The sequence below is a fragment of the Zootoca vivipara genome, chromosome 5 (genome assembly GCF_963506605.1).
Source record: "Zootoca vivipara chromosome 5, rZooViv1.1, whole genome shotgun sequence".
NCBI lineage: Eukaryota > Metazoa > Chordata > Lepidosauria > Squamata > Lacertidae > Zootoca > Zootoca vivipara.
Genome location: NC_083280.1, coordinates 27,094,772 through 27,117,022, shown reverse-complemented (window position 1 = coordinate 27,117,022; position 22,251 = coordinate 27,094,772). Strand labels below are relative to the sequence as shown.

The 22,251-nt window shown below is 42.4% G+C and overlaps 1 protein-coding gene across 1 annotated transcript in view; it reads right to left on the bottom strand.

Annotated features, from left to right (window-relative positions):
• Positions 1-6,101, bottom strand: part of SLC9A9 (solute carrier family 9 member A9) — a 256,166-nt gene extending 250,065 nt beyond the window's left edge. Inside the window, exon 1 of the mRNA XM_035132511.2 lies at positions 5,756-6,101. Within this exon, the coding sequence (XP_034988402.2) occupies positions 5,756-5,930 (175 nt within the window). The 5' untranslated portion in view covers positions 5,931-6,101. The remainder of the gene's footprint in view (positions 1-5,755) is intronic.
• Between the last annotated feature and the right edge of the window lie 16,150 nt (positions 6,102-22,251).

Here is a 22,251-nt window from a genome sequence, read left to right as displayed (position 1 = left end):
AACACAAGATGTTGACCCAGTGTGTGGCAGCTGTGAAAAAGGCAAATGTCATGCTAGGGAACATTAGGAAAAGAACTGAAAATAGAACTGCTGTTATACAAACTGACCACATTTGGAGTACTTTGCGCAATCCTGGTCAGCTCGCCTCAAATATGATATTGTGGAATTGGGAAAGGTTCAGAAAGGGGCAACCAGAATGATCAAGAGAATGGAATAACTCCTCTGTAAAGAAAGCTTGCAGCATTTGGAACTACTTAAGTTTAGAGAAAAGGCAAGTTGGAAGTGACATGATAGAATGCATGCATGGCATGCAGAGAGGGGATAGAGAAAGGTTCTCCCTGCTCTGTCATCACACTGTAACTCCTGGACATCTAACAAAGCTGAATGTTGGAAGATTCTGGACAGATCAAACAAGAACTTCTTCACACAGCCCATAATTAAACTATGGAACTATGGTAGGCAGTGATGCTTACCAATTCGGATGGCTTTAAAAGAGGATTGGATAAATTTGTGGTGGGTAAAGCTGTCAGCAGTTACTAGCCATTATGGCTAGTATATTTCCATCGAGGAGATTCACTGTTCCTTCACATATGTTACTGGCACCGAGAAAACACCTGCAGCCCAGACCCAGCTGAACTGGATGAAACCCTGACATGACGCAGGGCCTCTGCAACACTTTGCCCTGGTATTTTCTGAGCTTTATGGCAGAGGGCCTAATCTATTCCAAACTATCCAGAAGGTCTGACTTAGAATACTTGAGAAAGAAATTCTGTGAAAGGTGGAGGAGGAGAGGAAATGGTTTTGCCTTGCAGTCTATACCCTACAATTATTATTATTATTATTATTAATTATTATTATTATTAGAATACCCACACATTCCTAGCAGCTGATGACAGTGAACAATGTGCTTGCAGATTTGCATTTCTGAACAGCAGATGTTTTAACTCTACTATCCTAGTTCCAAAGAGAAAGATAAGTTACTGCCCAGCTACTAGATGGGAGTGAATGATCCGCAGATGCATTTCTCTATCTTGACTTTGACCGAGTGCAAGCATTCCACTTTGAAGCAAAGAGCCGAACTCCTTTTTCACGCTCGCTTTAGTGGTTGATGAGTTACAGACGTGAACTTTGAAAGGCTGCATCCTTTCCTTCCTGTTTCAAACTTCTGCATGCACTTAAACCACACACACATTGTTATACATGATTAGAAGCTGCGTATAGGTCTGTTTTGCACATATCCAGTTTGCAATCAATGATATTTATTTGCGTCCATGTGGTTGAGGCAGCAGCTTCATCTTACATTCTTATATTACATAGTGAGATGCTAGAGTGGGCAGAATATTATTTGATAGACACAGAATTAGGAAGCTGTGAACTAAGCTTAGAAGTCCCTACGGGGAGATTCACATAAGCATATTTTTAATAGGATTGATGCAACTGTCACATGTTGCCTGAAATTTCCAGCTATCATGGATAGCCTTTCTTCAGCAACTACAAGAAGCACCAATCAATGGAACTTCACATGTGATCATCACGTTGTACAGTGTTTGTGTGTATGCTGGATCCAGAAGATGCCCTAGCATTGTTGCAAGGTGAGCAGCTTGTCGTGGTCCAGAGATGAGACTCAGCTCCACATTCAGTACTTCTACCGCAGGATAGGCAACCTAAGGCCTGGGGGCTGGATGTGGCCCAATTGCCTTCTCAATCCACCCCATGGGCGGTCCGGGAATCAGCGTGTTTTTACATGAGTAGAATGTGTCCTTTTATTTAAAATGCATCTCTGGGTTATTTGTGGGGCATAGTAATTCATTCATCCCCCCACCCCATACAGTCCGGCCCACCACATGGTCTAAGGGATGGTGGACCGGCCCATGGCTGAAAAAGGTTGCTGACCCCTGTCCTACAGCAACTGCCAGTGGCTCTGAAGCAGGCATATTCTCTTTAGGATATCATATGACTCAGCACTGTGTTGCCAATGGCTTCTGAGATGCAAAAGGAAGTGAGGAAGTTGGTGGTTTCTTGTGTGGCACTCAAAAGGGACTTCAGTTCAGCTTATTCAGCAGCACCAGTGTGAGGCTAAACCAGTAAGAAGAAGCACATGGGTGTTAGAGGTTTAAACGTCCAAGTGAGACAGAGCAGTATCATGGCTTTATCCCATTGCTTGCCTAAGTTAGGATAATGCTTTAGCTGCAGTTGCCACTGCACAAATGGTACTGATGACGGACAGCATAGGATTGGGCTATGAGCACCATTTTTGTATCATGCAAAATTCAGATTCAGCCACCCGATTCATCCAAGCATGGTGCTTTGATTTAGAGGTGTATTCTGTGTATGCGTTTACAGCCTTTGGGGGATCCATTGCAGCAGCAACCCATAGTACAGCCAAAGTGCAAAGGGACTGAGATGATAAATTCTCTCTTGTGTAAAAAGAAAAATAGGGCAGGGTTAATGGCTGTTCATAATGGGGGGAATTACCCAATAGGGTTCATGAATATTTCAGAGAGGCTGCAAAACATGGATGCAACCCACAGCCACTCTAAATAGGTCATAGAGTTTAAAAAGAAAAAAAATCAAAATGAACAAACATCCCTAAGTAATGCTTCACGAGAGTGTAAATTCAACAATCCCATCAGTTAACAGATAGCCTTTTTGTTCAAAAATCATGATGTGCCAAACATAAAATGTGTGATGTGTTTTATTAAAATTGGCATTACTGTACAGTGGTACCTTGGTTTAAGAACAGTCCAGTTTAAGAATGATTTGGTCTACAAACTCTGCAAAACCGGAAGTAGTATCCCGGTTCGAGAACTTTACCTCGGTCTAAGAACAGAATCCAAATGGTGGAAGGGCACCGGCGGCGGGAGTGCTCATTAGGGAAGGTGTGCCTCAGTTTAAGAATGGTTTCAGTTTAAGAATGGACTTCCAGAACGGATTAAGTTCGTAAACCAATGTACCACTGTATTTTGTTAAAAGGGAATCGGAATAAAAGTAAGAGAATAAGATGGATCAATAGCAGCTTTTGAATTGTAAACACACAGGCATTTAACATCAGACTTTGGTGCAAGCCACTTACTCCAGAACAGTTCTGAACATTTCACAGAGGTTATCCCCACGATGCATCATGTTGTGGACTTCAGCCTTGGGCGATGATCTTGCCGTGCTCCCCTACCACCCATTTATAGAAAGCAGAGTAGAGGGTGGCTGCTGCAAGGCTCCTCTTTCTTTCCTGACACACCACCGCTGTGAACCCGGTGCACTGCAGTGCTATCAGACCATGTACTTCCTGCAAACATATGCTGGGAGTCTAGAGAAAACGCAGGCTGTTGAAAAGTGACTTGCAGAACTCTGCTGGATGCACGTGACCTGGCTGCACAGCAGACCGATAATCAGGTGCACATCAGGTGAGAAAGTGGTACAGTGAGAAAGAAGAGATTATGCCCAAATCCTATGGCAGCCACCATGTGCCCTACTCTCTCAGTTTATGGAAGCATGGCAGTTTATGCAGCATGACAGGCAAAACATAAAACAAAGCATCATGCTTCTCTCATATTATCCACCAGTAAGCTCTAAATTTCATTGTTCAGTAAATTCAACAATGTTACCAAAAGCCATTGCTCAGTCTCCACCTTTCACCAATCTGAAACAGCTGCATGTACACACCTACCCAGCTTTCAACAATTTCCCTTTCTTTCCTTTGAACTTATTTTGCTACTTCAGTCAGGAAATGAACTATGTAGGTCAAACCTGCCACAGGAGTGGAAAGCATTTATATATAGAAAAATATTTTTTTCAAGGTTCAAAATGAATATGTTTCCTTGACAATTTTATAGGGGTGGTAACTACGACATGGGGGTTCTTGAATGAACTTTTCACACACACATAGGCTGCATTCAGATGTGGGGTTTTTATTGTACCAGTTTCACTGGCTCTGATGCTATGGCTTCTGTCCTGTTTCCCAACATTCCTTTTACATTGCAGTACCTGTTGCATTACAGAACTGCAGTTTCTTTAGTGATATATTGCCATGTCATGTTAAATTTTAAGTGGAGGGGGTATCACCCCAAATGTCATCACATGAACACAGAAGTGAGTGCTAAACTTCCACTGGATTTCCAGAAGTGGCTTTCACATCATGTGACAGATCACATAAAACAGGCTTCCTTAAACTTGGCCCTCCAGATGTTTTTGGCCTACAACTCCCATGATCCCTAGCTAGCAGGACCAGTGGTCAGGGATGATGGGAATTGTAGTCTCAAAACTTCTGGAGGGCCTGACATAAAATGTGGAAGTGATCAGTCAGGAAAACTAAATACAGTACAGTACAGTAATGTGCTGTCTGAAGGTAATCATAGTTACTAATTATCCTATTGACTCCATGTTAACACATAGTTTGTTATAAAAGTGTCAGGTATATTGATACATTTCAGTCCTTTTCCTTTGCCTAGAGCAGGCATCCCCAAACTTCGGCCCTCCAGATGTTTTGGACTACAATTCCCATCTTCCCCGATCACTGGTCCTGTTAGCTAGGGATCATGGGAGTTGTAGGCCAAAACATCTGGAGGGCTGCAGTTTGGGGATGCCTGGCCTAGAGTGACTGTATTTTTCCTCAGTTCTGTAGGCTTGTTTGTTTGTTTGTTTGTTTAATTAATGCTGATAGTACTTAAAGCTGAATGGATGATGATTATTCCTTCAGTGTTATCTCTGGCTTCACAGGAGCAAAGTGAAGGGTTAATGCATTAACTGAGTCAGTGTTTTTTAAAGGCAGGCAAACTTTTAATGCATCCTGGCAGGGCTCTGAATTCCTAATGCATGAATGCTGGTGCTGTTATTAAAACTGCAGAGTTCCTATAGAGTGCAATTATTATGTTTGCTCTGTAAGCTATGGGATTCTTGTGTGCTTCAGTATAGCAAGGCCAACAGTGTGTGAGCAAGCTGTTGCTATTTGCAAAAGATTGTGTCCCCACCCGGCGAAAGCAAAACTGAACATAAGAACATGCACAAAAAAGTCCCCTTCCTATCACAGGGTGATATATAGCACATTCATTACCTAGCATGTGGTTTCCTAACTGTGGAGCTCACAGAAAGTCCTTCTTACACATATGGCTCGCATATGAAACTCAAGAAAACCCACATAAAGAAGAATGTAAACTACAGGGTTCAAGATGGGGTAAAAACTCCTGAGGACAGCATTTAGAATGTCTCGTTTTTCACAACCCATTAAAATGAAAAAGAAAAAAGGGCCCTGCAAAAACAACAACGGAGAGCTAAGCTTGCTGAAACGACATCCAACAGAGGGGCTGGACCCAGGAGGATTCTCCCAGGTTCTCTAATAAAGACTCAACTGTGCTCCCATCTGGCACACTGGTAGTGAGATTTCACCCAAGTCTATTCAGCACAATCCTATGAAAAATAATCTCTTTAAACCGGTCCGGCACTCGCAGGAAACAAACAAATGTTTTGGAGATGTGATATGCTCAATGAAGCCCATTTTGCTGACAATGTGCTCATGACATTTACTTCCTTGACAAGTGATCCTCTAGCTATTCCATATGAGAGAGAGGGGAGGGGGAAAGAGAGAAAGGAGGGTGGATTGCGTTTGTTATTTTACGGCACAGTTCAATGGGCTTGTGACTTTTAAATTAATGCATCTCCTCATTTAGGGTTTTGAAAGCACTTTGAGCTGAAGAGTCTAATTACGCACATTATGCAACAAGTTTAAAACATGGCAAGGCACAACTTTTGACAAAAGACTCACCATAAACCATGGCGCCTCCCGTTTCATGCAAAAAGCGGAATCGGTGGTTTTTAAACAGCCAAATGGTGAGTATCGTAAGGATGAGCAAGAAGTTAAAGACCAGCAGCTCCAAAGCACCCTGGTGATAAAAGTGGTCCTCATCTTTCACTGACCCTAATTTCCTTGGCTTCTCCATTTCATCGCTATTTGTTTTCAATACTCTACAATCACCCCGCAGAATTAGCTGAAAAATGCCATACTAAAGAAAACTTGAGATGTTAAATCCTGAATGGCTGCTTTGGTAAAAGAAAGTCTAGACAGCACTGAAATTCACAACAAACACATCTGCTTTATTTGCAGCCTCTCAGCAAACTGCCACAGCATCTGAATTCAGCTGGATTCTGGTTACAACTTCCTGTTTCTCTCTTAAAGCTGTCCTGTCTCATTTTTTATCTTGAGGTTGCATCACTGTAGTGTCTTTTACTGGGGTGTGTCCTGATGGCTTTCTCATCTGCAAATGATTTTTTGTTGTTTAAATAAAGAGAGGGAGAAAGGGTTCACACATTAAGAAGATAACAAAGTTTAAACAAGTGCCATCATTAATTGTAAGGGTGTACTTTTAAGCAAAAAAGAAAAAAGAAAAAAAAGTTGCCACTATGTTTTAATGATTTATTATCTTTGCTTATTTTGTTTTGTTCATGAATTGCTTCTCTGGGTACATCTCAAAGCAATTCAGAATAGAAGGCTCATAAAAAACATTAGCTATAAAATCATTTTCAAATCAAATACAGAGACAGAGTAGAATAAGAATCTCAATTTTTTAAAAAAAAATCAGTGTAAATTCTTTATTATTTTAATGTTTTAAAATACAAACTTGATAGTGAAAAAGAAAAATGCATACAAGAATTACAAAAAACACACAAAATACACAAAATATAAGAAAATACACAAAGTATAAGAACTCACACAAAAATTGCTGAGCAAAGGGGGGGAAACAAAAAAATATATAAACAAAAAAATAGCCTTAAAAACATCTCTTCCAATTATTCTCTCTGTAATTTATGTTACAGACACAAGGACACAGAATTTTAGGTTAATGTTAATGGGCAAAATTTAGGCCACAACTTTCTTGCTTACAGAATGTGAGCGGTATTGGCTTAGGCATTGGCTTCAACAGACTATATCTGACTCCTGTCCGCCTTGCAGGGAGTCTGGTAAGGGTAAACCGCCAGCAGGGGGAGCCCAGTCAATGTGGATCAACTTGAGCACCCCCCGGGTTCCCGATGGGGTCGTGGCATGGCCATAGCCCCTCCCTGGGCTTCGGACAAGATCCACACCCCCGGATTCCTTTAACAGAATACCCCTGAGCATGGAGGGGTGGGTGATGGCTGCGCCTTCCCTCCCCCCCACATTGCTATTCCAATGCCGAACCGCCACACAAGCTCAACGCTCAACGCCAATACCCTCACACTTGCAACCAACCTCTTACGCCTTTGATAATATCTGCCAAACACACGTCATTTCCGCTGTCGGAAATATGAACGCCATCTGCCCGGTAAAGGGCCTCGTTGTTGTAGGCAATTCCTGGGAATAAGAATCTCCATTTTAAAAACTTGTTGAAAAAGGAAGGTCGCTAAAAAGGAACAAAAAAGACAACAGAGATAGCATTTATCTGATATGTAACGGGATTCTGACATCATAGGAAATGAACCATCTGATGAGAGACTATCTACAGGAGACACACACACACCCGCCCTTCAGGTATCCTGGCCCCAAGCTGCATAGGGCATGGTGCGTTAATATTAGTACCATGATCTTTGTCCAGTAGCTAACTGGCAACCAGTGCAATTTTTTCAGCAGTGGCGTAAAAAGGTAGGGTTATTCTGTCCAAGTGAGCTGCTGCATTTTGCACTAGCTTCCAGGCCAACCTTAGGGGCAGCATCATGTAGAGTGTGCTGCAATCCAATCTGGATTTTACCAGTGCATTGCTTTGGGGCTATAGTGCTTGAATGGCATAGCTGTTTTACAGTAGCTAAAGCTGGTAAAAGGCTCTCCTAGTCACTGAGGTAACATGGGACTGCAGTAGGTTTGCAATATTCAGCTGGCAGATTGGGAAAGGTTATGGAAATTAGATTTGAAATTCATGGCATGTTGTAGATTGAAAGAAAATTACATGAAAATGATGTACCAGTGGTGTTTGACTCCTACTAAGTTAACAAAAATGTATAGGACAAGTTCAAATATCTGCTGGAAATGAAAAGAAAAAGAAGGTACCTTCTATCAAATCTGGGAGATGATATATAATAAAATTTTAAAAATGCTTAAAATAACTTTTGTTAAGAAACCAGAAGCTTTTTTTATTAGGAATTACAGGTCCCAACATACCAAAGGAGCAGAAAATACTCTTCATGTGTAGGGCAACAGCCGCCTGGATGTTATTAGCTCAGAGTTGGAAAGAAGATAAAGTCCCTACCAGAGAAGAATGGCAAACCAAACTGATAGAATACGCTGAGACGGCAAAGCTGACTAGAAAACTCAGAAACCAAGAGGATAAAAACTTTATAAAAGAATGGGAAAAATTTGTAAGTTACTTAGGAGATCACTGTAAGCAGATGGAAACAAGAGCAGGATTTTGACTCACTTGTAGTGTAAAAAATATTATGGACAATATGGTTTGATATAAAAATTGGAGTATGGATGAAGATGCAATTGTAGACACTTAAAATAAGACTTCATAGAGGGGATGGGGGGAAGTCTCGAGATTCAGAGAATCTCTTTATACAGATATGTTCTTACTAGTTTGTGCTTATTTATACTTTGTATTTGTAAAACCAATAAAAATGATTTGAAAAGAAAAGAAAAGAAAGAGCAATGAAATGCTCTTAATGTCCTTGAGTTTTTGAAAGCCAGTGCGGTTCAGTGGTTAGAGTGTCAGACCAAGAAGTGAGAGGCCAGAGTTCAAATCCCTACTCAGCCATGAAACTCACTGGGTGACTTCAGGCCAGTCATTCACTCTCAGCCCCGCCTACCTCACAGGGTTGTTGTGTGGCTAAAATGGGGGGGGGCAAACTATGTATGCCACCTTGAGCTCCATCGCAACGAGTATAACTACACCCAAAGCAAGAAATTAAAGAAATATCTGAACATCTTATCAACAGCAGCTTCTCAGGATTCAGACTAAGTTTGCTGACTTTCACCCAGCCTTCCCCCAAGTTCTGGCATTGGTCCATGACATTTCCCAATTCAGATGTTGACAAGAAATAGTGTACTGATGACACCTCACCCCAATTTTCCTGACCACTCCCAAAAGCTTCAAGTAGATGTTGAATAGTCTTGGGGACAAGATGGTATGTTGCGACACTCCACAGCACAAAGGTCATAGAATCATAGAATCATAGAGTTGGAAGAGACCACAAGGGCCATCCAGTCCAACCCCCTGCCAAGCAGGAAACACCATCAAAGCATTCTTGACATATGCCTGTCAAGCCTCTGCTTAAAGACCTCCAAAGAAGGAGACTCCACCACACTCCTTGGTAGCAAATTCCACTGCCAAACAGCTCTTACTGTCAGGAAGTTCTTCCTGATGTTTAGGTGGAATCTTCTTTCTTGAAGTTTGAATCCACTGCTCCGTGTCTGCTTCTCTGGAGCAGCAGAAAACAATCTTTCTCCCTCCTCCATATGACATCCTTTCATATATTTGAACATGGCTATCAGATCACCCCTTAACCTTCTCTTCTCCGGGCTAAACATACCCATCTCCCTAAGCCGTTCCGCATAAGGCATCGTTTCCAGGCCTTTGACCATTTTGGTTGCCCTCTTCTGGACACGTTCCAGCTTGTCATTATCCTTCTTGAACTGTGGTGCCCAGAACTGGACACAGTACTCCAGGTGAGGTCTGACCAGAGCAGAATACAAGGTCAAGGAGTTGAGAAATAATCACGCAATGCTGTTTTCTGATCCCATCATGGAGATAGGACCAGAACCACTGTAAAACAGTGGCCGCCAATATCCAGCTCACCGAGTCAGTTTGCATATTTGCAGCTAGGCTTCTATATGTGCAGAAATGGAAGGAAGAAGTAGTTCCAACAAAACAAGAATGGAGAAGTAAGATAATGGACTATGCAGAACTGGCAAAACTAACAGCAAAATTAAGGGAATCCAATGATGAGTGTTTTATGGAAGAATGGATGCCTTTTTCCAGACTGATTATGAATTTCACCTGAAATACTTTTTACTTATGTGGATCTGGGCATATGCAAAACAATCCATAATCGGTGTAAAATTCCATTTTAAAAAGTTTTCCGGGGGGGGGGGGAGAATGTAAGAAAAGGGGTGGGGATTAAACTTCATCCTGGAATAAGTATGGTTGTTGACTGCCCGCCCTCATGTGTTTTTAGAAGACAAAAGGAACAATATATGAAAGGACTCTTTCTTAGTGTGTTATCTATAGCTATTTGTTCAAAATCAGGGGGAGAAATGATACAATTATCTTAGTGTAATGAAAACTCTCTCGCTGTAATGAAAACGAAGACATTTGGAAGTGTTAGCACATTGAATAATCAGAATACAAGGCAAGCCTTGTTTGTTAATTATTTATTGTACTGCTGACATTTTCTTTATGTCTTAGTTTTCCCTTTATGTGTGAGCTTTTGTAACTGGAAATCACAGAGCCATGAAGCCATGAAGCCATGTAGTAGATAATGATTTTTCTTTAGGCTTATTATCATATTGTACTTCACAAAGATGACTAAATTTTATGCTGATCCAGATACAGGCAATATCCACTAGTATTATATATATCGAACCCAAGAGGATGCTCACAACAATATTTTGTACTTGAGAGAATGTAATTCTTCCTAAGAAAAATGTAAAAAATGTAACTATTTTATGCATATGCAGATTCTTCAGCTGCCTATCTACAATAAAGACCCTAAATGGGAGGCTGTAAAATTCCATGCAGCCTGATGAAACAACAACCCATGTACTCTCGAAGTCAGGAGATAGTATCCTTTCAAAACAAGACTCAAGTCCTGGAGCAAGGACAGGCAGCTCAGCTGTACAGATGGCACACACACAATTATTTGCACAAAGCAAGTGATCAAATGAAGAAAATGGAAGCCGGGAGGCTACATAGTTCTTGTATTTATCTCCTATACTGACAAGTAGAGAAAACAGAGAGAATAAAGTGAACTCCATGGGTAACAATGCAGACATTTCTTTAGTTTGTCCCTGGGGAATGTTCCTGAAGATCTTTCTAGCCCATTTTATAGTCATTTTCTTATGACTATTTGTTTAAAACACAGTTGCTGGGATTTAACAGTTGCTGGGATTTAACGTTGGACTCTGCAGTCCCAAAGAGATTTTATGGTGGTGTTTCTCAAGCAGCAGGCCCCCCAACTAATCTCCCTCCTTCCCCTTATTCACTACACGACAAAGTATTTACAATGAAATGCAGAAATATAAATGTAGGAATAAAGGTTATTTAATGAGAGAGAGAGAGAGAGAGAGAGAGGGAGAGAGAGAGAAATTCTTCCTTCAGATAGTAAGTTCTGTTACCACTGCAATGAATGTAAGACTTGCTTGCACAGATTTTTCAGGCACCTTTCGGATAACTCCAGTAATGTGTGACATAGCAATGCCTATACCAGTGTTATTTTGTGACTTTTAGTTCACTTGTTTCCATTTAATGCTCCCAAATCTGCTATACGAACATAAAATAGCAGCTAAAAAAGCCAATGCAATTCTGGCCTGCATCAATAGGAGTATAGCATCTAGATCAAGGGAAGTAATAGTACCACTGTATTCTGCTCTGGTCAGACCTCACCTGGAGTACTGTGTCCAGTTCCGGGCACCACAGTTCAAAAAGAATACTGACAAGCTGGAACGTGTCCAGAAGAGGGCAACCAAAATGGTCAAAGGCCTGGAAACGATGCCTCATGAGGAACGGCTTAGGGAGATGGGTATGTTTAGCCCGGAGAAGAGAAGGTTAAGGGGTGATATGATAGCCATGTTCAAATATATAAAAGGATGTCATATAGAGGAGGGAGAAAGGTTGTTTTCTGCTGCTCCAGAGAAGCGGACACGGAGCAATGGATTCAAACTACAAGAAAGAAGATTCCACCTAAACATCAGGAAGAACTTCCTGACAGTAAGAGCTGTTTGGCAGTGGAATTTGCTCCCAAGGAGTGTGGTGGAGTCTCCTTCTTTGGAGGTCTTTAAGCAGAGGCTTGAGAGGCATATGTCAAGAATGCTTTGATGGCGTTTCCTGCTTGGCAGAGGGTTGGACTGGATGGCCCTTGTGGTCTCTTCCAACTCTATGATTCTATGATTCTAATAATAGAACAAGGGTCAGAAGAAAAGCCCATATAGTCCTAGGTCCTGCTTCTGCCATCGGCAGATCTCTAGAAAGGTTACAAGTGGGGCATCTGGTATTCAGAGGCATCCGGCTTCTTAGCATGGAGGTGCCGTATCATTAGTATGAAATAAACCACACATCAGCCCTGAGTGCTCCCTGGAAGGACAGATCGTGAAGCTGAGGCTCCAATACTTTGGCCACCTCATGAGAAGAGAAGAATCCTTGGAAAAGACCCTGATGTTGGGAAAGATTGAGGGCACTAGGAGAAGGGGACGACAGAGGACAAGATGGTTGGACAGTGTTCTCGAAGCTACGAACATGAGTTTGACCAAACTGCGGGAGGCAGTGCAAGACAGGAGTGCCTGGCGTGCTATGGTCCATGGGGTCACGAAGAGTCGGACACGACTAAACGACTAAACAACAACAACAACAACAAACCACACATACGGTAGATCTGTCCTCCCTGGTGGTCTAAATCCAATGGTGGGGAACCTATGGACTGATGGCCAGATAAGGCTTAGTGTGAGGTCAAGTGTGGGGCAGTTCAAGACGCAGCTGCAAAGTCTTATCCCAATTGTTCCTTGGAAAGCAAGTCTTGTTGTATGTGGTAGTCAGGTGATCCATGCAGATCAGCTGCAGAGGAAATTATTACTCCCTCTTTCCTCATCAAAGCCAATGATGGCCTTACTCTTCATGAATCTGTCTCATTTTTCATTAAAGCCATCTAAGCTGGTGGCCATCAGTACAACTTGCCACTGGCGGAGCAAGCCCAGATGGTACCCAGGGTGGATTTTTTTTTGTCACCCCCGGGACCAGGGGTGGTGCCTGTGTGACACCCCGTATGGGCTGTGCATGTGCAGCATCCCACGAGTGCGCAGTCCGTACGGGATGCCGCACATGCTCACAAGCGGCTTGGGAGTCGTGGGGGGCGCGCCAAGTATCACCCCCTCCAGGGTGGCACCCGGGGCGGACCGCCCCAACACACCCCTTGCTATGCCCCTGCAACTTGCTGGAGTGAATTCCATAGTGGAACTATTTACTCTGTGAAGCAGTACTTCATTTCATTTGTCCCAGTTCTTCCAACATTCAGCTTCAGTGGATGGTCCCAGGTTTTAGCATTATAAGAGAGGGGGTGAACATGTCTTCCTCTTATTTTTCCATACAATCCAAAATTGTCTGTACCTCTATCATGTCCCCCCTTCCTCTTAGTCATCATTTCTCTAAATGATAGAGCCACAAATATTGTAACCCTTCCTCACAGCAGAGTTCCTCCAACCCCTTTAACATTTTGCTTCTCCTTTTCTGAGCCTTTTCCCAGATCTGCAATGTCTGTTTTGAGATGAGGCAGCCAGAACTGTACCGCAGTATTCCCAAGTGTGGGTACACCATAGATTTGCATCATGACATTTCCAGTTTTGTTTTCAATCCCTTTCCTAAGTACCCCTAACACAGAATTTGCCTTTTCTACAGCTGCTGCGCATTTGGTCAATATGTTCACCGATCTAAATTGGTGGAATCCTTGAAGGGAAGCAGGGGGAGCGGGAAATGCTTTCAGGGCTGGAGCAGGCCCCAAATTGATGGTTAGTCACCCCTGTTGCAGACAATACTTGACTCAGTAGATGGCATCGTCCTATATTCCACCCCTCTTGCTCTCCCAAACCACCACTAGGGTGTCTTTAGCAGATAGCCAGTGTGTTAAAATGCTTTGGCTGCACCCCTACCTGGGTGTAGGCTGTGCTTCCCCCCAAAAAAATGTTTAGGGGTGCTCTCATTTTGACTTAAGGAAACCACCATTCTATAGTTCAAATTGGGAAAAATAAATTCAGTAAATGGACAAAGTACAAAGATTCATAAAACGTATAGGGGCATGCATAGCCCTGTGTACCCCCAGAGAAAAGCACTGGGTGTAAGTATCATTGAACTCAGTGGGATTTCTTAGTTGCAAATGGCAAGATTGTGCTATTAGAATCCAAGTCTTTCCCTCACTCTAGGTATAGGGAAAGACTTGGCTTCTAACAGCACAATATTGCCATTTGCAACTAAGAAATCCCACTGAGTTTACTTTATAGCATGAGTAAAGCTGAAATACTTCCTTAAAGTCCAAGGTTTCTGTTGTGTTGTGATTAAAAATAAAAATCCAGAAAGGCAGACTGAGGAGAGATGTTCCACTAGGGGGCTCTGTTTGCACACACAATAGCAATCCAAGAATGGTTAGCTCGCCTGCTTTCCAAGCCCTGCCCATTCCTCTCCTCCTGTATTTCAAAGAAAATAGTCATATTTTTAAGTAAGCATGGGAACAATAGATGCATGTCTTGAGGTGTGTATGTGTGTGGTGGGGAATCGCTAGCAGGCATAAAACAATTATGGTTATTTTCATGACAACAGATACATCAATAACTATTTGACTGAAATCTTTTCGGCTTTTGTAGAGTATAATCGGCACTGTTCTGACTTGCATTTCAGTAACATACCTACTAATCCATTAATTGTATTCAGTTGGAGTTATGATGGTTTATGTTCCTTGCCATAGAACATTCCCCCCCCTAGACCTTTGGAGGGGTAGCGATCACCAGTTTAAAAAATGCAGTAATTGTTGATTGATTTACTGTTTCCTGATCCGTAGGTGTGCTTCCATTGCTGTTCAATGACAGGACGATTCAGCCTTCCCCAACCATGTGCCCTTCAGATAATTTGGACTACAACTCCCTCCATCCCTAGCAATTGACCAGAGGTGAAATGTGTTTCCAGCAAGCTGCCCCACATATAGCTCTGCCACTACATTCTGTACCTGCTGTAGCCTTGGAAGAAAACTGCATTTACATTCAGTAGAGACAGTGGGGTTTTTCTAGAGAAAATGTGCTGGAACCAGCAATGGAGCATATGCCCATGCTGCCCAGGGTGGGTGCACTCCTGAGGGGGCGCAGCACGGAGAGTGCCCTCCCAGACGTGGGGTAGCCACTCGGGTGCACAGAGCAGCATGCGCCGCCCACGGGGGCAGAGTGAGCCGCCAATGGCGGACATTCGGTGTGATGCCTGCCTGCGGCTCCCAAGCCTCCCCCAACCTGTCAAAATGAAGGGGGAAGGGGGGAATGCTGCTGGCAAAGCAGCGCAGCTCCCCCCTTCCCCCGACAGCTCGGGGTAGGCTTGGGAGTCATGGGCAAGCGGGTGGGTGGTGTGCCAAATGTCACCCCCTCAGCAAAGACACCCGGGTCAGTCCACCCCCACCACACACCACTTCCTCCATCCCTGCACCTCCGTCAGAAGACCCACACCGAGTCCAAAGAGGATCTCTTTGGGCTGGGGTCCGTGTGTCTCCTTGCCAGCCAGAGGCGGGTTGAAGCAGCTCCTGTGAGCAAGAGCTAGGGGGCTTGCTCAACTGAGATGTTGGGAGGCTGGGAGGCTGAAAAGCCTCAACAAAGCCCTGCTGTACCTCTGGCTCGCGAGGAGTCCCTTTCCAGAGCCCGTTGAGGTCTCCTCATGAGCTGGAGGTGCAGTGGGGCTTTGCTGAGACTGCTCAAGTCTCTCCCCCCCACTTCCAGGGCCAGCTGAGAGGTGCCAGAACGCTTTCCCAGAGTGTTCCAGCTGAAAAAAGTCCTGAGTAGAGAAAAGGGTTTAAGCAGCACCCCCTGCCAATTTTTCCACACAAAACCTCCTCAGGGTGCTTTTGTCTTTTCAAAAATGTTGTAGAAAACATACACAGGACTACATGTAATATCTAGTTTGGATCTCTCTCTCTCTCTCTCTCTTTCTGGGTAAATGAGGTAGGAGCTGAAAAGCAAGTTATACATGGGAAAAGTTGCATCGCAATTATGAATAATTCACAGTTCTTTTTGTTGCTGCTAATGTTCAAGGAACTGTCAGGAAACACGTTGTAAACATATTGCGATGATGCCGAGCTCAGTCTCTAAGAAGCTGCCCATTTGTGAAAGTTTACTCACGTTATTTCCCTTTGCTTTCAGCTCATTTCGCTCCCTGTAATTCCAAAGTCACTGTCTGCCCTTTGCACTTCTTTACTGTCTTTCTCCTTTCAACCATTGTTTGTGCACATTCCAGACATTCACTTTTCATTGCTTTAACCCAGTGCTTTATCTATGTGACCTTTTCAGACCAATCTTCCTCTTCTCTCCTCAAACCTCTTTTCATCCAAGGGGCAGTTTTTTTTTTAATTCTTTCCTTTTTCTTCCTGGATGCTCCTGTTGCTATAGAGACACCCAGCAATTACATATACAGTGACTTTTGTTAGCGTGCGCTGGTTGCCATAGCAATGCCTGTTGGCCATGGGTTCAATGAAACCTTGCTTTGGAAGAAAGCCAGCATAGCTCTTTCTAGACACAGAACCAGACAGCTAGGCTTCATTTCCAGGTTGGCAGGGGACAAGGCAGCAAGGAAAAGAAGTTAGATGCCCTTGAAGTCAAATGGAAGGTTTGCCATTAGCTTCAGTGTAGTCACAGTTCGGCCCTGATTTCCTGCTTCAGGTTTAATCAGCCAGCTACTTGTGAAGCACACAGTGGCAAATGGCAGAACTCAAGTTTCTCAGTCAGCTGTTGTTTCACAGTAATTATATTTTGTGAATTCATGGTCAGAAATAAATTGTGACCATAGCATTCTATAGCAGTGATGGCGAACCTGTGACACGCAGAGCCCTCACTGCTGGCACGCGCCCCATCGGCCCATTCGCGCTGTTGTTGTTGGTTCCTCCCCCATTTGTTCTCCCGCTCCTCCTCACGCTACAGCTTGTCTCCGCTGTTAAACCCGGATCCTTTTTTGTTGTTGTTGCTGGTAGCCAGAGATTGGTTTTTTTAACCTTTTCTGTGCTGTTTTTCCTGGCGCTTTGGCAGACGATGATTGGGTATAACAGCTTTCATTTTTTAACCCGTTCTGTGCTGGGTTTTTTTGGTGCTTTGGCAGACTATGTCGGTGCTGCGTGTTAGTTCCAGCGAAGGTATTATTCGTCATTTATTTCTGTTCTCTTTCCCCCCCAAAAAGTACAGCAGTTTTGGGGCACCCCCCCCAAAAAGCAAAGCAACTTTTGCACCCCCCAAAAAAACCTCCAAAGGTTAGCAGCTCTCCCCAGAAAGCTCAACAACCCTGGGCACTTTGTGATAAATAAGGGTTTTTTGGTTTGGTTTGGTTAAATAATTAGTTTTTGGTTTATTAAATACAGTTATATATTGCAATTATACATTTTTGTTATTTAAACTATAAATATCGCGAAATTATGGTTTTTTTTCTCGAAGTGACACACCACCCGAGTTATGCTCAGTTTTTTGGCGAATTTTGACACACCAGGCTCAAAAGGTTGCCCATCACTGTTCTATAGGAATGTTTGTTTCATTGTGCTCATCAAAAGATTTATTTAGGGTCTTCAGAAAGAAAATTCTCCATACTGAAACATCATCTTTTAAGACTGTAGGATCAACTGTATAATCCAAATGGGGACCAACAGATCCCCTCAGACCTGATTTTTTCTGTGTGGGGCAAATGAAGTTCCACATGTTCCTCTTTTTTCAGACATAACAACCACTGCTATCTCACCACTTGCCACTAACAGCAGTAGGCAGAACATGATGGAATAGATCTGAGGGTGTGTGTTTTTCCTGTCTCTACCCTCAATCCTTCCCTTCCTTGCCTTCCTCTACCTTTTGTCCTTCTTGGCATTCATACAGGTATTTTGTATCTGTGTAATGTACATCTTTTTAAAAAGTTGAATCCCAAAGTGTCCGAGAGCAAATGTTATCAGCCTTATTCAAACCTGTATTATGTTTCACAATGAGCAAAATGTGTTCATTCCCTTGGGCTCGTGGAAAATGTGCACATAATGGGTCCATGAAGAAGGAATTGTGGGCATTACCCAGTCAACATGCACAATCTCCATCAGGTCTTGAGGAATGTGCATATCTCAACTGATTTTGTACATTCTCTTGTCCTTACGCGTTATCTCCAACACTGCATTTTCAGTACAGGAAATACTTATGTTTCCTTCATTACCTATAGATGAAACTAAACTGTCAGACCATTCTACCTTGTTGGGAAAATTATTAGAATTTTGGCATTTTCATCCTTCAAGGAAAAAAAAGCAGCTGCTCATATACAATAACTATCACAAATGTCTCCCATTACCCTAGAAATTTTGAATCTAAACCATGAAAGTAGCGCTTTAATACATAAAACAACTTTACTGATGTTCAGATTTTATTCTGCTCCAGCTCTGATTTTTCTCTGTAAACCCTTGGTTAGCTGTCTGAGGAACTGCGAAAATCGGATGTATCTGTGCAGCTTAACACTGTTACATTCTCAGTAAAGTTAATTAGCAGGCAAGAGGCAAAGTAATATTAATAAATGGCCTGTCTTCAGGCCCAACAAGTGTGACTCTTCATTCATACATCCCATGAGCGCTGCAACAAAAGACTGTTTGCAAAATCCAACTACCAAACACGCAAGGAAGAGGAAAGAAATACACTCCATTCTCCAAAGAGGTTCTTGGACTTCACATATTATTTTTTAAAATATATATATAAGTCAGCAGTTAATTCATACAGAATGTGTATACAATAGGAGATTCACAGGCTGTTCTAGTTGGTCCCTGAAAAGCAAGGAGGCACTGGCACTCATATCGAGTGAAGTGCCAAGTCACTTTCCCTCTCCTACTCCAAACTGAATAGACTCCAGCTGCTTAGGAAACTGTCCTATTTGCTTTTATACGAGAACTGTGGGTGATTCATGTCTCTCACACTTCCAAACTTCAGAGTACATCAGGGCCAAACTGCAAAGACTTCCTGATCAGATAGATCTCCTGACTTTTTGTTTTAATTTTAAAACCGGAGGAGAGGGCTCTGGGATTTTACTAGCAGCACCGGCTCACCCCACCCGTATTATTTCTCCAATTTAAGTCATCCACATACACAAAAACTGTTATTAGTTTTACAAATATTAAAAAGGTACATCTAAGTCCTTTTAAAGCTGGGTCTCCACATGCAGCAGGGTGAGGTCAGAAACAGATGATAAGAGTCCTGAGATAACAAGAGGACCATTTCAGACTGCAGATGGCCCAGCTTGCTCCCTGCTGCTTTGATTTTCTACTTCCATTCAAAAATTGGTATCTTCCTAGTGTACCCTCCAACATTTCTCCAAAGAAAATAGGGACATCCTAGAAGATGATTATTATTATTATTTTATTTGTACTCCACTGAGCTGACTGGGTTGCCTCAGCCACTCTGGGTGGTTTCCAACATACTGTATATAAAAACACAATAAAACATTTTTTTTAAAAAACCCTTTCCTATACAGGGCTGCTTTCAGATGTCTTCTAAAGATTGTATATCTACTTATCTCGCATAACTCCATACTCTTCTGCATGGCATTAAAACTTGTTCACATCACTATGCCTGCCAGTAACTCAATACCATCATGGTGCTGGGATAATTTGATGCCACCCGCAAAAAAAAACTTGGGACACTGACAACGAGACAGGTAAAGATCAGCACTTTTTATTTTCACTTCCCTCCCTCTCAAAGCAGGGGTACTTAAAAGACATGCCTGTGGCTAGCCAGCCAAGATTATAATTCATTCAAGGAAACAATTCAAGGCAGTTATTCCGTCACACAATTTGCTGTGTCTTTTTTTAATATAATAATAGTTTTCAATTACAGTCCAATAATAGCTTCATTATAACACCATAATACAATTATGAATACCAATCAATCAAATACTAAATTATATAATTTAGATAAAGTGCCCCCTGTGTGCTAGATTTGATGGTTTTCTTTATTTCTACACTCCAAAATCTTAATAGTTTCAATTACATTCCGGTCATAATATTAATCCCTTATACAACAACTGCAATATTAATAACTTCTATTTGTGTTGACACATTAAATCAGGCCCGGCTCTAGGTGCAGTGCCAGTGGCGCGGGGCGCCGGGACGGCAGGGGGGGCGCTGCACAACGAAGCCGCGTGGAAGCCGTGATCTCCGCGCCTCAGCGCCAGGGCGCCTGACCTGCTCAAGATGGCCCTGCATTAAATGATTTATAAGACTGCAAGTGAGGAACTCAAACTATATCCTTGTTCTTCCTGTGTGCGTGTGTGTGTGTGTGTGTGTGTGTGTGCGTGGCAATTGTTCTGTCCATGGTGTTTCTTCCTGTTCTTGTAAGATGTTATATTTTTCTTCCCCCCAATTGTTGCTGTTATCTGTCATGTCTTGGACAGAGCTGATATCCCATTGTTGTTCCAGAAATTTCTCCATCGCTCTATCCCATGTTTCATTGTTTTACACCGAGAACTTTAACAGCAACTGCAAAAGTCGCTCTGTCCCAATAAATAAACTCAGCCTGGGAAGAAGAGTGGTTTGTCAAACTGCAAATGACTCAATAAAGAACCTTATCAGTTCCTTGGCAGTTCACAGACTCCTTTCACTCTTCCTTCCAACTGAAGATATATGAGCAATTATACTTCCAATTAAATTAAATTCCAAGTCCTTTTAGCATTATTCAGTTCACTTCGTAAACAATAAAGGATGGGGAAGAGTCAACTCTAAGTTTCCATCGTTTCCCCCCCCCTTTTCCTTTTTTTACACACAGTTCTGTTTGATGTTATATTCCATATTTATAATCAAATTTCTCCCATCCTTGCTTGTACAAATATAATTTGAACTAACATTCAGTGGAGCGTTCCCAAATCATAAATGTAGAGAAGAAAACTTTAAATAATGAAACCGTAGGCTCCAATCCCCTGTTTTTTTACTTCGAATGAAGTCTTATCTCAAGTTCAAACCTTAAAGTCCTTACAGTTGGCTTGTTCCGCAGTTCATGATCTCATCTCTTCTAGCACGCGCCTATACTTTAGTCCAATTAAGCTCTAATTAACAGGAGAACCTCTGCTTCTTAATGGTGTCATTGGAGGGTTTTTGGCAGGTGAAGTGCTTTTGCACTCAGTGCCTCCCTGCACCCACATTCCATGCTGGAGTGAGAGCCAGATACTGAGATGAACTGCAAGTGAAGCCCATCCCCCGATCCCTGGGGGGGATTTTGCAAGAATCATCCTTGTTTTTCCTTCAAGAACAATCTCCTGCTGTCATGGGGATTGCCGCCATTAAGAAAGAGCAGAACTGGAAGCCCACAATTTGCTGTGTCACAAAGAAAATGGAAAACAGAACCTTGCCTCCACAAGATAATATACCCGAATGATAGTTTGAGGCTGTAGAATATCTGCATGTGTCTATACTGACACTAATACCTTTAGCCCAGGTAGGTGCTGCCATCACTAACTATGTTAGTAAAAAATGAGAAGGCCTGCAATTATATTGTCTCCAAGTCTGCAAAAGGAAAGCACAGAATTGACATTTCTAAGCTTATGTCTGGCGGCAGATGGCATTCTAGTCTGTGTGTGTGGGGGGGGGGGAAAGAACCCTTATTTGAATTCTTATGTTCTTGTGCATTATAACCAGCAGATTGTCAGCCAGAATAAAGTACAAAAGTATGTGACTTTAGTGACCTTATTTCTGCAGGAATTGATTCAAACCAAGAAGGATGAAACTATTGATGTTTTGACCTGGTTAAAGCCATTTTCTTCACTGCATTTTCTTCTCTGTCTACTGCAAGATCTATCAGTGACTGGCTGGAAGAGGGGAGGATGGGGGAAACAACTATTGAACTTTCTCTGAAATGTGGTTGATTGCTACACCTAATAAACATACCATGTTAATCCTGCCAATAATGTTCAACACACAGTTGCTTCTCGTATATCTTGCCAAAGTTATAGGAAAAGCTGCTCTGAAATTCATACTAAGCCTGCATTTAATTTCATTTTAAAATTACATGTTAAGAGCAATGCTGTTTTCATCACTCGTCTTTGGGGTGGGAAGCAAGAGGGGTATTTGCTTCAGGAATCACCCTTGAAAATATATAAAATTCTTTTATTGATTCAATAGGGAGCACGTTCCTCTGAACTACTCCTCCTAAAAGCATTCACACTAGAGAAAAATCAATAGGATGAAGATGGTCATTAGGACTGTATTAATGACCTAGCATTGTGCAAATTACAGTCTTGTGACACCTTACTCCAACGCAATGGGCTTACTTGTTATAGTGAGGGTCATGGGAGGCTTAAATGGTACATCAATCAGGAAGTTTAGAACTTGTCTCTCAAACAAGACAATACACAGCCA